Below are 16,301 nucleotides of genomic sequence, written 5' to 3'. Positions count from 1 at the left end.
CGCGGGCGGAGGGGGAGGGCGGCCGCCTGAGGCAGCGCGAGGAGGGAGCTGCTGCTCGCTGCCCAACCCGGCCGGGCTCTGCAGCCCGCGGGAGGCAGAGCTGAAGCAGCTCGGATCAGAAGCGGCGGGGCACGGGGGGAGAGCAAGAGAACGATGCCCCCAGATCTGCTTTGGTGGAATGGGAGTTCCCAGCAGCGACAGAGCTGCGGGTTCCTGTCTCGGCCGTGTCCGGTGCCAGAGTAGGTTTAAGTTAGATATTGGGAAGAAATTATTCGCTGCGAGCATGGTGAGACACTGAAATAGTTTTCCTAGTGAAGCTCTGGATGCTCCATCCCTGGAATTTTTCAAGGCCGGGTTGGACGGGGCTCTGAGCAGCCTGGCCTAGAGGAAGCTGTCCCTGCCCAGGGCAGGGGGTTGGAACTGGGTGACCATCAAGGTCCCTTCCAAGCCAAACCATTCCATGATTCTGTGATCTGCTTTGCATCATATTTCTGCTTAGTTTCTGTAAAATACTCTGTCCCTTTTCACACGTGAGCAAGGAGCAGGGTTTTTTCTTCTCAAGTTTCATAAGTATTCCTTTCCAGCTCCAGGCAGCATTTGTTGAAGGGAGCCCATGGCACAGACAGTCAGGTGGGTGTAGACTTTCCCAGCACACTTGAGGAAGAATTAAACCCTGTGGTTTGGGCCCAAGTGTAGCTACAATTGGATTGTTGTAGCCTTGGTGGAGACTGGAATAACTAAAGTGTGTATAAAAAGTCAAGACTTTAACAGTTAAAGTCATTAAAATTGGTTTATTTTATGGTCCTCAATGCTTTTCTTCTTGTTTGTGATACTGCCTGCCCTTTAGATGTTTTTATAGCTTTCACTGTGGAAAAGATTTAATGCTTTATCAATGTGCAAAGCTGCCTAGTGGCAAGTGCCAGTTTCAGCTGTACCTATCCAGTGGGATCAAATGAAATATTGATTAGGCTTGAAATAGCATTAGGAGCTTTCAAAACAGAGATGGGTTTGATTTTTGACATTTCATTTATCACACAGAGGAAATGGGCATCTTTTAGAGCATTTAGTGATTTCTGTGGTTAAGGGAAGCACTCTTTCAGTTCTATATAAAGAATTGCCTTGCCTTGACAGAAAAAAGTTGGATATGCTTTAAAATATAAAGAATGCCTGTACTGTGAACAAGTTTTTGCAGGTTACACCCCTAAGGAGGGGGATTTTATTGTACCTTGATATTTGTTTGATGCACTCCTATTTATGAAGTAGTATTTCCCTGACAGCAGCATGCATCAAAGAGCTCACTGTTTCCTTTTGTCATTACTACTTCTTGTTCTCCAAGCATTGCTTAGCTCAAAAGTTTGTTTTTACAGGTGGTTTTGAGCTGGTATATGATGTTTTGTCTGTTCTCATTGTGCTGTGTGGTGTTTTTTTCACCTCGTGTACTAATGACACTTGATGTACATGACACTGGTCTGTGTCTCAGCAGTGCACTGTGAGTTTACATCCAGATTGGTTGTGTTTCCCAGAGAAGCTTCCCAGCCCTGGAAGTGCTCAAGACCAGCTTGGACAGGGCTTGAAGCAACCTGGCATAATGGAAAGTGTCCCTGCCCATTGCAGGGGGTGAAATGAGAGCATCTGTAAAGTCCCTTCCAACCCAAACCATTCCATGATAAACATTTATAAAGCTTAACTAGAAGCTGCATTTTTTTCTTGACTCTTATTATTTCACCTACTTGGTTAGTGACAGGACTTTGTTCAAGGAGTTTTAAGTGGCTGTTTTATCCATCAGCTGCAAATGAAAAAATAAAACCCCTCATGATTTATTTTACTTCCCAATAGCTGAGCATTTAGGGTGCTTCTACAGAGAGTTTTTGAAAGTGAGACAGAGTTGGAGAAATTTGTTCCAAACCTATGAGGATGGAAGAAGAGGCTTTTACAAAAGACACCTCTTAGGCATGAAGGAACATTGATTTCTTACATGGCAGGAGAGCTGGTTGAAGTTTATGGAAATCAGAACTATTATTAGCTTAGATGCACCTGTTCTACTGGTAAGCAAAGCCATCCAAAATAGTCAGTTTAGGGTGCTTCTGCATATAATTTTAGTTTCTGATGGTTTAATCAGAGTGGATGTTTTAGGCCTCAAAATAAATTCCATGCAGAAAAAAAGAAAAGTAGTTAAACTCTTTAAATGGGAGTCAGGCATTTGAAGTGTCCAGTGACAGGTGTTTGTGAAGCTTAGCCCTGCCTTTCTGAAGGCTGCAGGAGTGAGCTTGAGTGATTTGGGAAGGCAGTGAGGGTGCAGGGGTGTGTCAGACCCTGATTTGGGAAGGCAGTGAGGGTGCAGGGGTGTGTCAGACCCTGATTTGGGAAGGAGGAGAGGGCGCGGGGGTGTGTGAGCCTGATTTTGGGAAGCAGGGAGGGTGCAGGGGGGTGTCAGACGCCTGATTTGGGAAGGCAGTGAGGGTGCAGGGGTGTGTCAGACCCTGATTTGGGAAGGCAGTGAGGGTGCAGGGGTGTGTCAGACCCTGATTTGGGAAGGCAGTGAGGGTGCAGGGGTGTGTCAGACCACTGATTTGGGAAGGAGTGAGGGTGCAGGGGTGTGTCAGACACTGATTCAGGAAGGCAGTGAGGATGCAGGGGTGTGTCAGACACTGATTTAGGAAGTCAGTGAGGATGCAAGGGTGTGTCAGACACTGATTTGGGAAGGAGGAGGATGCAGGGCTGTGTCAGATGCTGCTGTTGGCCATGTGCTGCAGCTTTCAGATGTTGTCCTGGCAGTCAAATCAAGGTGAAGCTTTCCCTGCAGATGCCTTGAAGGAGCTGCCCTGGAGGAGTTGCACTGTAACTGCTCTCCCAAACTTGCTCCCTGGCCAGAATAAATTTCCCCCCAAACTCAAAACAACACATGAGAATTGTGCCATATAAGGATCAGCATCCTTACAATATGATTGCATGAATTTTAAGTACTTTTTAACTTTAAGTCTTGTACAGAGTAAGAAATCTCATTCTCCATCCCTGGGAGTGCCCAAGGCCAGGTTGGATGGGCCTTTGAGCAACTTGGTCTACTGGAAGGTGTCCCTGCCTGTGGCAGTGCTTGGAATAAAATGATCTTTAAGGTTCCTTCCAACCCAAACCATTGTGATCTTTTTGAACTGATTTTGTCATATTTGTGCACTAATACTGCAGCTTACTAGATGTGATATGTTATTTTTACATTTCATACATAATAAATGTAAAATTATAATTCTGAATATTTATTTATTTCATATATAATACTTAAGCAAACACACAGCCAGTATGTTGATTCCATCGTAAAAAGACAAAATGAGCTTCTTAATGACTTTCATTACTTTTATTCTGGAGCCTAGGTAAAAATTCAAATAGTCTCCTTAATTAAAAGCCATGTGTTTAGGAATACATATGCTCCACCAAGATATTAAAGCAATATTCTTTTTTTTTTCCTTGGTATTTCACTGCTGCTTATCTCATTCTTGATGCAATTCAGATCTCATAGAACCCTCCCATGATTTGGAGAAATACCTTTTTATTTTTTGTTTATAATTGTTCACTTAGAAACAAGGAATGAGTGTCCTCAGAGTTCAGCTGGTTACTGTTTCCTCCATGTGGTTTGGTGGGATGTTTTAAAAGCAGATTTTACCCATCTGGGAAGATAAAATCTGTTATAATGCATGTAATGTAATAAGGTAACATGACCCCACATCAGTTGATACAAGTGTTTCCTGCACGGATAAGTGGAAGTCCTGCAAGGAATTCATTTGGCTTTGTTTGCCAAAATGTATCTGTGGGCAGTAGCTTTATGTCTGGAGCTCTTAGGTAGTCATTAAAATGATTACTCCTGATCCATTTAGGCTCCTGAATCCCATAAACTCTTTCTAATGAGTGGATGTTTGTGCACTGCTGCTGTGAAATATTCTTACTCATTCTGGGAGCTTATAAGAGCTGCAGCAGTGTCAATGGCAAAGCTTTGGTTGTTAGTAAAATATTTCCCATGCCACAAGCCCTGCTCCTCCCAGCCAGTGTGGCAGGAAAGCCCTGCTGATCTGTAGCCCAATTTTTGTGTCTGTGGTTTGCTCTGTGCTCTGCTGGGAAAGGCACAGCAGGGATGTGCCTGCTCCAAGGAGCAAATGCCACTGAGGTCTCAGAGCCCTCACTTCTGGGGTCTCCACACCCCTTTCCAGGCAGAACCCAGTGCTTTGTCTTCAGTGATAAGATCTGTGTGCTTCAGGAGCAGAGGTTTTATCACAGCAGTTTCTCCTCAGCCAGAACTTCACTGCATTTATATTGTTTAGATATGTTTGTGTACACACAGGCTTGAAAATATACTTTGGTTTTGTATTTGTCTTGTATACTTACTAAATCTTCTAATATTTAAGTCTATGCTGAGTGTCACTCAAAAACCCAACCAAACAAAAAAGCACTTTTCTCACCTTTTTCTCCTCAAATAAGAACATAATGGACAAACACATGTGGGTTTTCAGCAATCTTCCTCTGTTCTTTGTGAATGTTTTGGTTTTGTGGACTTGGTTGTGTGTCCACCACTCTTACACAAGTTTCAGCTCTTCTAGTCAACTTGCTGTTGCTTTTATTGATACATTTTACGTTCCCCATGCATTTCAACCGCTTCCAACAGATTTTATGGAGCCCCTAATTTTTCCTTCTATGTTAGTATGGAGTTAATGCATTTAAGTACAAGCCTGGATGCTTCTGGTGTGATACCTCCCTTTCCAAAGGGTTCCATGTGGTGTGCAACAAATGTCTCATGGGGTTGTTTTTAGTTCACCCACATGTGCTGTGTGTCTTGTTCCAGTTTTGTTAATACATAAGATGTTGATTTCAGCCCCAGTGCCTGGTTACCAGGAATGGACCGGTCAATATTTATTATTTTGGATGAGCAAGTACTTAATGAATTTATTTTCAGTGTAAACAGCTCACAGTTACTTGGATATCATTAGCTCTCCAAAATGAGTTGGAGAGTGCATTTTTTGCTGTAGTCCTTTTCAGCTCATACTGTTTTCAGGATAAATAGTTTGCCTTGTCCATAGCCAGCTGCTCAAATTGCAGTCTTCATTTGAAGTGTTGGTGATGTGTCCCATCAAGTTGCTGACCACAGAAGAATTTTCTTTGTTTGTCCTTGTAGTATCAGAAATTTAAAAAAAATTAAGAAGTCCTTATTTAATTTGGATTAGAATTACTTTTATGATTGAAAACTATCTGCCATGGTTTCTCCCCACGACATGGAGGAAGTTATCATTACCTAATAAAATAGGAATTTCTTTTACTTACTGTTAGTCCTTCAATTTTTAAGACAGTTTATCAGGACAAGTATGCTATTCCTTCTGTGGACAGTAAATAACACTTTGTAAAAATCTGAGGAGAGACAAAAATAACTGGTTGAATTCTGTGCACAGTAGCAGTCACTGATGGGAAATTTTGTATCAAGATCTTTTTGTTGTTTTGCCGTATTTTTTTACATCAAAGATCTCTTGTATTTACACCAAAAAACAGAACACAAGATTTGAATCTTGTTTAATTCTGTTACAGCAGAGTTATTTACTCCAGTTTGTCACAGGGAGAAAGAAAGATGATGTTGGGTTTCCTGGTCAATTTCTGCTGAGATCCAGTTCAGATCTACCAGGGAACAATAACATTGAAACAATATAACCCCTCTCTTTATCCCAGTTCTTTTAAAATGAAAACAATACTTGCCAAGAGATGTTTGACTGAATTAATATGTGGAAGTCATTAAAGGCAATAGAGGGCAAATTAACTTTTGACTATTTCAGTTCTGTTGCTAATGAGAAATGGTTGTCAGTCTCCTCTGATCATGTCTTTTTGTGAGGGTAAAACAGCATTTGGTTGAGCTGACTTTAATTTCATCAAGATTAATGTAGAAGTATGACTCAATTTCCAAAGTCCTGTGAAAGTTTTAATCATACATGAAAAGTACCTTGTTTACTAAAGTAAGCCATCATTTGGGGATTTTTTTTCATTTTTAAATATTTATGGCTGTGTTTTCCTTGACTTCTTTTAAACTGAAAAGAAGTAGTATCATTATGTGCAAAAAGCATCACTGTTATCATGCTTAGGTGACTAACATAGTTTGACAATCTAACTTATGAGTGGAATGAAGAGCTCTTAAATTGTACCTGAAAATATAACAAATATGGGAGGTGACTGACAGGGGAGGAACAAATCTGAAAATTGAGGATTTCTCCAAGAATATCCTGATAGCATTTGGGAAAACAAGGGGTGGAGGGCCCTGCTGATCTTGAGCCTGATACTGTGTTAGGAAAATATTGTTCTCTCTAATGAATAACATTAAATTTGATCTACTGACCTCTAGGTTTTTCTCTTAGCTGGTCACATGTAGTATTTTTAATTAAGTGTTTTCGTTGGTTTTATTCAAAGAATTTGGCAGCAACATGAAGTTGATGGGCATCCCTTTGCCTTGTGTTGGAATAATGTTAAACCTTGACTTTTGTACACATAATCTGTGTGGGTCTTTCAGCAATAGAGCCATGATGTGATTAAGCCCAGATAAGGAGTGGCACATAGATCTTGCTCTCTGCATCTCACAAAGAAATAATACCTCAAGTGCTTGAAGTGCTTTAACAGAACACTTCTGTGTGGTTGGTGGCGTCTCCTTGCAGCAGCATCTCTGGAGCTGTGTGTAGGTGGAAACTTGAGCATGGAGACTGAGAATGTTATGGATGAGTCTGGAATGGGTGGGAGAAGCTGAAAGTATTGGAAATGAGGACACACTCTAAAACTGGAAGAGCTGTGATAGTAAAAGGGCTGAGAGTGGTCTCTAAGAGCATTGGGGGTATAATAATACACTTATGTATGTGTACTGTACATATGCAATTATGTATTATGTACATCACATCATTAAGTGTGATGAAGGACTTGTGGAATGCTAATGGAGAGTGCTGAGGCAGGAGGATTCAGGAGGCTCTTAATTTTGGTCCTTCAGTGTTGGTCTGTAGAGCTGCTGCAGTTGTTTCTCAACCAGGGAGGAGCACTGGACATGTGTCTTCTGGAAGCATCAGTACTCTGGCTGTGCTGCCTGAGGATGGGATAATTTGATGGAAGTGTTTCCCATATTCACCAAATGGACCTGTCAGCTCTCATGGTACAGAATCTGAGCTGCTGTAAAATACTTCTGTGATAAGGACCAGTGAACATCTTAATATGTTGGATTTATTTTGTGTCACTGAGATCTGAACTGGAAAACATTTTCTTTATACTACTTTAACACAGTTACTGGAGTGAAAAATTGATTTCAGATCTCTAGCCCATGACTACTCCTTGTAAGCATTTTCAAAACACTAGTGCTTGTGTATCCAGAGGATTCCTGTTTTCAGCAGGTTTGATTACACCAAGCATGAAATTTTACCTTGTTCTGATTATATTTTATAGAATCTGGCAGGATGCATAACTGGCATCTTCCCCTCCTTTTCCCTCAGTGTGAGGGCTTTCCTCAGAGTGGTGTGTAAACGCAGGGATCAGGAAAGTGAGTGCAGTTGCTCTGAAGAAACTGCGGTGTCTTAGAATTGTGTTTACTGAACACTAATAATGGAGATTGCTGTGGCCTTTCAGGGTCTCCTGAAATTTCCTTTTAGTTTTTCTGAACAAATCCATGAAATAACCTTTACACACAGTACTGTCAAACACGGAATGAAAGAAACTAGTGGAATAATTTGTCTAAAAGAGCACTAAGAGTTTGAGTTTCTTACTATATTGGCAGGTAGGCAGTTCTTAAAGAATGGGTTTAAAATTAGTAGTGACACCTATTGAATTTGTATCTGCAGTCTTTCAGTGCTTTGTAAGCCATGGTGACCATATCCTCTCCTTTGTGAGACTGGGAAATACTGGCATTGCAGCTATGGAAACTGTGGAACCCACTTGGGAAGTGACACACAGACTCAGTGTGTTGTGTAAGATCATCCAGAATGTGCACACACAGCAGGGAATTGAACTGAGGATTCTCTGGGTCTAACTGAGCTTAAGTTGCAATGATTAAAATAATCTACTGGGCTCCAGCTGAATCTTCTCTGACTGTTCCCCATTTTTGGGGGCAAATGACTTTGGTGGTGCTGGTAACTCTCAAACTGACAGACAATGCTTGTAAAACTCTTTGTGTTTTCTGCTCAAGAACCTTACAAAGATGAAATTAGATGCTCAGATTTTATGGCCATGTCAGTATCTTAATACCATAATTGGATTTGTGCAAATGTGTTTTAGGTTTCCTATGTGATTAGAGATGAAGTGGAGAAGTACAACCGGAACGGGGTAAATGCGCTTCAGCTGGACCCAGCATTAAACAGACTCTTCACGGCAGGGCGGGACTCCATCATAAGGATATGGAGTGTCAATCAGCACAAGGTCAGTCAGGACAGCCTTCCTGGGTCTAAACCTACTTTTTTTCCAAGTTATCCTGCTGGTAAGCTGCCTACAGGGCTGTACGTGATGCTTTTTTTTAACAGCTGCCAATTATTGTGATCACAGAATCCATTTGATATTGTTCATACTGTGGTATCTTACATAACTGTGTAGTTCTCACAAAAAGGGTTCTGGGAGAGCGATTTCAAACAACTCTGCACTAGGAAACTTTGAATCCATATGCAGGTTGAAGAAGGTACCACAACAGGATGTGATAGTCACAATCTTCTCCATTGGTGATGAGCTTATTTTTTATTAATTTGCAGCAAGACCCTTATATAGCATCTATGGAACATCACACAGACTGGGTAAATGACATTGTGCTCTGCTGCAATGGCAAAACATGTAAGTACTTAAAAGTTTCAGAACTGCAGTATTCAGAAACTGTATACAAGTAAATTATCTGCTGCTTTAATTATTTTGCATCTTTTCTTAGTGCGTAAAATTAATTTGTGATGTATATTTTAATTTTGGTAAATAGTGTAAGCAGCTGTTCTAATGAAAATTGAAATGTTATATGAATTGTTTTAATCTCTTTTGAAAAACAAATTAGAGTAGTACGAATATGCTTTAAAGTAATATATAAGCCATTAAAATTTAGTCTTTATTCTTTCCAATTTAGTGATATCTGCTTCTTCAGATACTACTGTTAAAGTGTGGAATGCACATAAGGGATTTTGCATGTCAACACTAAGGACGCATAAGGTGAAAAACATTATCTGTAAATACTGTGTGTGATCAGTGCCATTCTTACAATTAGTAAGATGTAGACTTCAAAAGGATAACATTGATTCATATTGTTACATTTATTTTATTGTAGGACTATGTGAAAGCCTTAGCATATGCAAAAGATAAGGAGCTGGTAGCATCTGCTGGGCTGGACAGACAGATATTCCTCTGGGATGTAAATACTCTCACAGCACTGACTGCCTCAAATAATACTGTCACAAGTAGGTACCTGGGGAGGGGAGGCAAATGCAATCCATTTTATTGTGTAGCATAATCTGTGAGGTCATTTTAAAACTATGGATGCCTTTTTCTGTCTGAACATAAAAAATGGACAAGAAATTTGAACAGGGGGTTTGTATGCATTCAGTCTATTTGTTGTGTTATGTAATAGCTGGAAATCTAGAGCAGCCAACTGTCCTGGCATTTAGAATAGAGGACAAGTCTCTTTGAACTGTTTCTCCTGAACTGTGACATGCTGGTTTCTCTGAAACTTCAACTTGTGAAGATTTTAACCTCTCAACCAGCCTTTTATAGAAATGTTCTGTTAGCTTGTTTGTTCCTACATTTTTGGTGTTCTGTGATTTGGGGTTGGTTTTTTGTTTGTATAGATGCTGAAAAAACAGGAAGTACAGCTCCTAAAGTAGGATTTGATTCATTTGTCAAATCTGTCAGAAGAATAGTTACTAGATAAACTAGACTAAAAAGCACACAGAGTAACACAAAGCACTGATTACATATAAGGATAACAGACTGGTGAGATCTAACTCACTGCAGATTGGAAGGCAAGGAGAAACTGTAGGTTCTACTCATCAGGGTTTATTCTCAATGTCACCCTCATCTTTTAGGAAGTCACCTGTCCTGCTTCTCTCTCCCAGAAAGGCATTATAGAATATAGGGTTATAGAATATCTTGAATTGCAAGGGACCCTCAAGGATCATTGTGTCCAGTTCCTGTCCCTACATGGGACAATCCCAAAAATGTCACCCTGTGCCTGAGACTGTTGTCCAAATGCTCCTGGGGTCTGGCAGCCTTGGGGCTGTGACAGTGCCCTGGGGAGCCTGTTCAGTGTCTCACCATCCTCTGGGGGAAGAACCTCTTCATGATTTCCAGCCTAAACCCCCCTGACACAAGTTTCTCCACTGTGACAAAATATGATATTAAATTATGATATTAGGTTACAAATCCTGTGTTGCAAAGTTAGCTCCATCATATAAATAAATCACTGTGTGAAGTTTCACATTTTTACTGGCCATGCAGTTTGTTGCTATTCTCAGCCTTCTTGGCAGAGTGATGGTATGGATTTGAGGCTTGATGAAATGCCTGATTGTGCTCTCTAAATAGATGATTTTCATTTGCTGTGTCTGTGCTTTTCTGAGTTGAGGGACTGGTACTTTAATCTCCAAAAGGGAGTTAGGCTGGTTGGTATGGAATTCCTCAGCTCCCATGGTAGGTGTGATGCTAAGGAGCTGCCATATGGTTTTCACAAGTGCAGAGGTAGCATCCCTGCTCAAATAACACATTTCAGTGCTGCAGTGTAACTTCTCTGCATTTCTGCTGAGCTAGAAGGGCCTCTAATACAAAATGTAGTATTTTACTGTTACTTGGCTTAGAAAAAAAATCAGTGCACTTAAATCCAAATGCTGTGTGTTACAGGATCACAAAGAAGTGTCATATTCCAATGACATAGTTGAGCAAGGGTAGCTTGATGGCTCTGGCACAGAACTGTGGTGCCAAAATTGTAATGGCCATAAATCTGAGGGGTTACTTTGTTTTTATGCAGCAGTAGATTAAGAATTGGAATGGGGTTTTCCCAGCACTATGCTGACTATAGTCTTTCTGAAAGCAACTCTATATATGGGGCAGAGTGGCACTATTTTCACAATTCAAGGAGTATTAAAATACCAGGTTTGAGTCAATAAGTATCTTTTTTGAATAACAGCATTAAAATTGAAAATGTGCATTTTATTTTGAAATAGCTTCTTCCCTGAGTGGGAACAAAGACTCAATCTACAGCCTTGCAATGAATCAAATGGGAACAGTTATTGTATCAGGGTCCACTGAAAAGGTAAGCAAAATTTGGTGGGGTTCATTTCACTTCAGTTCAATTTCAGTATAAAGAGACAATTTTATTCATTTTCCATGTCATGTCTGTAACAGCTTTTGTGTTTTCAATAGTGAGGGCAGACACTTCTCTTAAGTGGGAGTGCAAGTGTAGGATACAAATCCTGCCTCAGTCTGAAGATGTGATGTATCTATAGAGCTTTAATACATAGGGGAGACAATCACATCATCTTGTGTAACCCTCTTTGTCAGGGATCATTACATTTCCCCACAAGAGCTCTGATTTTGAGGACACATGACTCAGATGATTATCAAAACTGAAGCAGTTGCTGCAGGTAGGAGAAAAGGTGCCAGCAATTTGCAAGATCCCTGCAGGAGGTGGGAAATGAAGTGAGCTAGTGAAGCTCAAGTGTTCCCAAGAGACAGCCCTTGCTCTTTGTTAAGGAAGGTAAAACAGGCTTAAATCTTTGAGTTGGTTTTTTTACCTAATATAACCTTGAGAGAATTTTATTTCCAAGACAATATAAAACAGAAAATAGGATACACCAGTGAAGCATCTGAGAGGATTCTCAGAAGCACATTTTATGCCCACATCACACTGTCCTGTTTCCAGTCACTTCCTTTCTTTATTTCTTTATGACAGAAGAAGCCAGAACAAATTAAATTAAAATCAAGGGAAGATCACATCTGATTATTAGAGCTGCATGAGATATAGTTATGTCTGTCTTGTTAAAACATATTTTCAGTGATGAATGTCCACATGTTTGAAATAAGGGTTGATTCATTTGGGAAGGCCTAATTTCTGCAGAGGTAGCACATTGGTGGGAAGAATGGTGTTAACATCATTTATCCAATGTCTGTTCCCATAGGTTCTAAGGGTGTGGGATCCAAGGACTTGTGCAAAACTGATGAAACTCAAAGGGCACACAGACAATGTCAAAGCTTTATTGTTGAACAGAGATGGCACCCAGGTATGTGCTTTAACCTGAGACAAAGGCATTTTACAGAGAGCAGAAAAAAGCCATTAGTCCATTTCAATGTACTTATTTAGTGTCATAGATTACAGATATTTAGTGGCTGAGGGGGGGAGGTTGATGGGTGAAAGATGTTTTAATTATATATTAATCTAGGTGTGCAGTGGGTTTACATAAAATACTGGAAATCATGACTAGAGCTGCTACCTGTTTAGCAACATTTTAGAGGAAAAATATAACTGTGTAAATGATGAAACCTTTTTATGGGGGAAAAATATTTTGAAATCCTTAACTAGCTGTTTGATTGAAATGTGCTGGTTGTTGCTCAGTGTCTTTCAGGCAGCTCTGACGGGACGATCCGCCTGTGGTCCCTTGGGCAGCAGAGGTGCATAGCCACGTACAGAGTCCATGATGAGGGTGTTTGGGCTCTGCAGGTCAATGAAGCCTTCACTCATATTTATTCAGGAGGAAGAGACAGAAAGATTTATTGTACAGATCTAAGAAATCCTGATATCAGGGTGCTGATCTGTGAAGAAAAGGCACCAGTTCTTAAGGTAATTGACTTTAATTCAGTGAATCATAGAATGTCTGAGGTTAGGAGTGATGGCTGAAGATCATCTGGTCCATTTCTCTGCCCTGCCCAAGAGCACTGGATGGGTTTTCAACCAGTTTTCAACCAGTTTTTGATCCCCATCAAGGTGGGGTTTGAGTATCTCCAAGAATGGAGAATTCACAACTTGTGCCAGTGTTGTGTCACTCTCACAATATAAAAGGATAATTGCATGTTTTCTCATGAAACAGTGGCTTGAGGTATAAATTGATTAAGGAATTCACATTGGCCAACAAGTGTTTACTATACCACATCTTCAGCAGATTGGCTTTGTCTCCTAAATTGCATCTGAAGTTTAATTGCCTAAAGAAGATGGATGCCGGCAGCTCCTGAAAATGTGCAAATTTGAATATTACTGGAATTGAATATGCTTCACACATGAGAAGTTGAGTTTATCAGGCTCTAGTACAGTTTTAAGAAACGGAGCTGGCATTGCCAGGGTTTTGTAAAAAAGTGGATTTTTCTTAGCAGCAGCATATGTGCACAGGACTGTTTTAGAATCTGTTACATACTCATGGCAACCAGGAGTAAAGTTGTCTGTGGGTTTTTTTGAATACCTAAACATGATATTTGCATGCACAAGTCTGAATCTTTCAAAGAGGCTGTGTTTTGAATTTTTTTGCTGTCTCTAACTTCAGTGACATGACTTTGGAACCTGCAGGTATATAAGGAGTGGGCCATTGAAGCATATGCTAATAGATATGAGCAGCCTGGCTTTCCTTGGGAGTGAATTCTAGCTTAGAGTGTTAAGATACAATCCTGGATATGTTAATTTAGTTCTGGAAAAGTCAGAATGTGAGATTTCAGTTCAAAATGGAAAATGAAAGTGCTGGTCAGCTGTACAAAGGTCAGAAGGGGCCTCTAATCTTGGCTGCAGTGATCTAAGAAATGTAATGTCAGAGCCAAATATATAAAATTCTGCTTTTTCTGTAAGAACTTCTTACATTCTCATTTTAACAATTTGAAGTGTCTAAATACAAAGTAATTGAGAAAATACTGTACAATGAAACTGTCCATTAGGCAAAATTTCATCATGCTGGAAGTAACTCTAACTACTGTGTTAATATTCATTGTATCTATTATTGCCCATGTCTAGAATTCATTTGTTGAATACTTGTAATAATTCCTCTGGATTTTCAGAAGTTTCATCTTTGCTACTTTTCATTTCAACGTTGGATTTCTACAGTAAACTGAAAGTAGTGCTGTTTCTGAGATACTCTCAATTATAGGAGTGGTTCTATACAAGACAATACTAATTATCAAAGGGAAGCTAAGTGAAGCATGACTGAAAGTTTGTTTTATTATTTAGATGGAACTGGATAGATCAGCTGATCCTCCTCCAGCACTTTGGGTAGCAACAACTAAATCCTCTGTGAATAAATGGGTAAGTGATACATTTTACAGTCTGTGAGTACTTGAGTAGGCATGGGATTTGGATGTACTGTGATGTGTGAGTTTTCTTTAAAATAAATCATAAAATACTAACATTGAAATTGCTGAAAAGGTATGAAGCTTTGAATTACTTTCTTTGCTCTGTGTTTATGATGCTTTTAGAAATAAATTCTATTTCTTGGAACTGGGTAGGTAACATCTACATAGCAGCATGAACTATCAGTTGTTACTCACAGATAAAAGCAGAGTTTTTAGATGATTATGAATGTCTCATTTTCTTTCTTTTTTCAGACTTTGAAGGGAATCCATAATTTTAGAGCTTCAGGAGATTATGATAATGATTGTACCAATCCCATACCGCCCCTGTGTACACAGCCTGACCAAGTTATAAAAGGTAAACAGCTGTTTTGCAGAGGACCTTGTAAAACCTGTTATCTTTAGCACAAGTGATAGAGCGTTAAGATGGACTAAGTTTTTTAAAAACTTGATACTATGATTTCAACCAGAACAATGTGGTTATTGTCTATCCACTGTTGGTTACAGTTAAAATTATGTTTAAACCTTGGTGGTGTCCAAGATTTACACAAAAAGTGAAAGCAAAGAACGGGATATGTCATGTCATGCAATTTAATTTAATGTGATATTAGAAAAAAATGACAGTAGTAGTAACCTTAATTCTTGTTTGTTTTCCAGGGGGTGCTAGTATTATTCAGTGCCACATTCTTAATGACAAGAGGCACATATTAACCAAAGACACAAATAATAATGTGGCATACTGGGATGTCTTGAAGGTAAGGATTAATTTCAGATTTTTTATTGTTGGATGAGTAATTATTTTGTGCCAATTTTATATATACATTTTTAGTGTTTGAGATTTTTGTTGTAGAAAGTAAATCATTTTTCTGTCTCAGGATTTCATGCAAGGTTTGTCTTTTGAAAAAGGAGGGGGCATTTCTGAGCTTTTTTGTGGCTTTCCCTGATGTGAGGCTGATACCTGCACACATCTAAGTTCAATCCAGTATTGCCATCTGCATTCTCCTGAAGTTCAGACCCTTGAATTTTTTCCAGGAAATAATAATGTGTGTTTTGATGGGGTTTTCTTTCAAAGAGGGCTTGTGCTTACTGGTAACTCAGGAAGGCAGGAAAATGAACAGAAGGAAGCCTGGCTCCTGCCTGGTGTTGCCTGGGGAGACTTGGTGTGACATTTCTTGATGTTGCTTTACCCAGTGATTGCTCAGAGGAGAGGGGGAAGAGTGCAGAGAGAAAGCACTCAAATCTCACATCAGTGAGTTGGTCATCAATTTATTCTCTGGCAAAAGCCTGTTTAAATTCTAAATATTTTCTTCTTCTTGAGCTATGCAGTGCAGCAGCCAAGATCAGTAATGAGGTAAAGCATGCTCAGCCAACTTACTGAGTTGTTGAATGAAGCAAAAAAGAGATTAGGTTGGAGGATATAGGTTTATGCTAAAAATTATCTAGATTCTTTTTGGAAAAGTTTTCTTTATTTCAGTCTGTATTTAAGTGTGCAATGTTAGATCTCAGGACCAAAGTTAAATGCTAATGTTAATTTTTACTTTCATTCAGATATTTTTTTCTTAGTAAGGCTGTGGGAAGTGTCACTTGACATATGTTTAAATACACATTCACTGTAGAGGTGAGATGATTTGCCAGATCAGAGTATTGCTCCCTGCACTTGAAAACTGAGACTTTATTGAGGATGCTGGAGAAAGAGAGGGAGGTTTTCCTACCTGAAGCTGCACCCTTCAGTCTTTGCTTCCTGTAACTTTTCCTGGATTTTGTGGGAATAAATTCCAAGGTTGCAGTCCTTAGTGTTTGCCTAAAACAAGTATTTCAGGTTGACTTTGCAAGTGGATTATAATAATTTGGATTTTAACAGAATTACTTAAAGGACTTCTAAAGTAAAAGTATGAAAAAACTAGAAATAAAGCATCTGCAGAGAAATTCATTCACTGCTGTTCCCATTACAGTAGTTGAGCTGAATTTGTTGCTTGATGTGCTGGAAATACTGGTGTTTGATGGAGTACTGAAATATTGGTACTGATGGGGAAAAAATG

General features: G+C 39.6%; 1 protein-coding gene across 1 annotated transcript in view; it reads left to right on the top strand.

The window, feature by feature from the left end:
• Positions 1-220: 220 nt before the first annotated feature.
• WDR48 (WD repeat domain 48) overlaps positions 221-16,301 on the top strand; it is a 25,718-nt gene continuing 9,637 nt past the window's right edge. The window contains exons 1-11 of the mRNA XM_031059748.1: positions 221-239; positions 8,263-8,403; positions 8,727-8,805; positions 9,083-9,165; positions 9,281-9,410; positions 11,166-11,254; positions 12,120-12,221; positions 12,554-12,778; positions 14,144-14,218; positions 14,518-14,620; positions 14,920-15,017. Of these exons, the coding sequence (XP_030915608.1) occupies positions 8,748-8,805; positions 9,083-9,165; positions 9,281-9,410; positions 11,166-11,254; positions 12,120-12,221; positions 12,554-12,778; positions 14,144-14,218; positions 14,518-14,620; positions 14,920-15,017 (963 nt within the window). The 5' untranslated portion in view covers positions 221-239; positions 8,263-8,403; positions 8,727-8,747. The remainder of the gene's footprint in view (positions 240-8,262; positions 8,404-8,726; positions 8,806-9,082; positions 9,166-9,280; positions 9,411-11,165; positions 11,255-12,119; positions 12,222-12,553; positions 12,779-14,143; positions 14,219-14,517; positions 14,621-14,919; positions 15,018-16,301) is intronic.

This window comes from Geospiza fortis, unplaced genomic scaffold (genome assembly GCF_000277835.1).
Source record: "Geospiza fortis unplaced genomic scaffold, GeoFor_1.0 scaffold182, whole genome shotgun sequence".
In the NCBI taxonomy this organism is placed as follows: domain Eukaryota; kingdom Metazoa; phylum Chordata; class Aves; order Passeriformes; family Thraupidae; genus Geospiza; species Geospiza fortis.
This window is presented reverse-complemented; position numbering and strand designations above follow the sequence as displayed.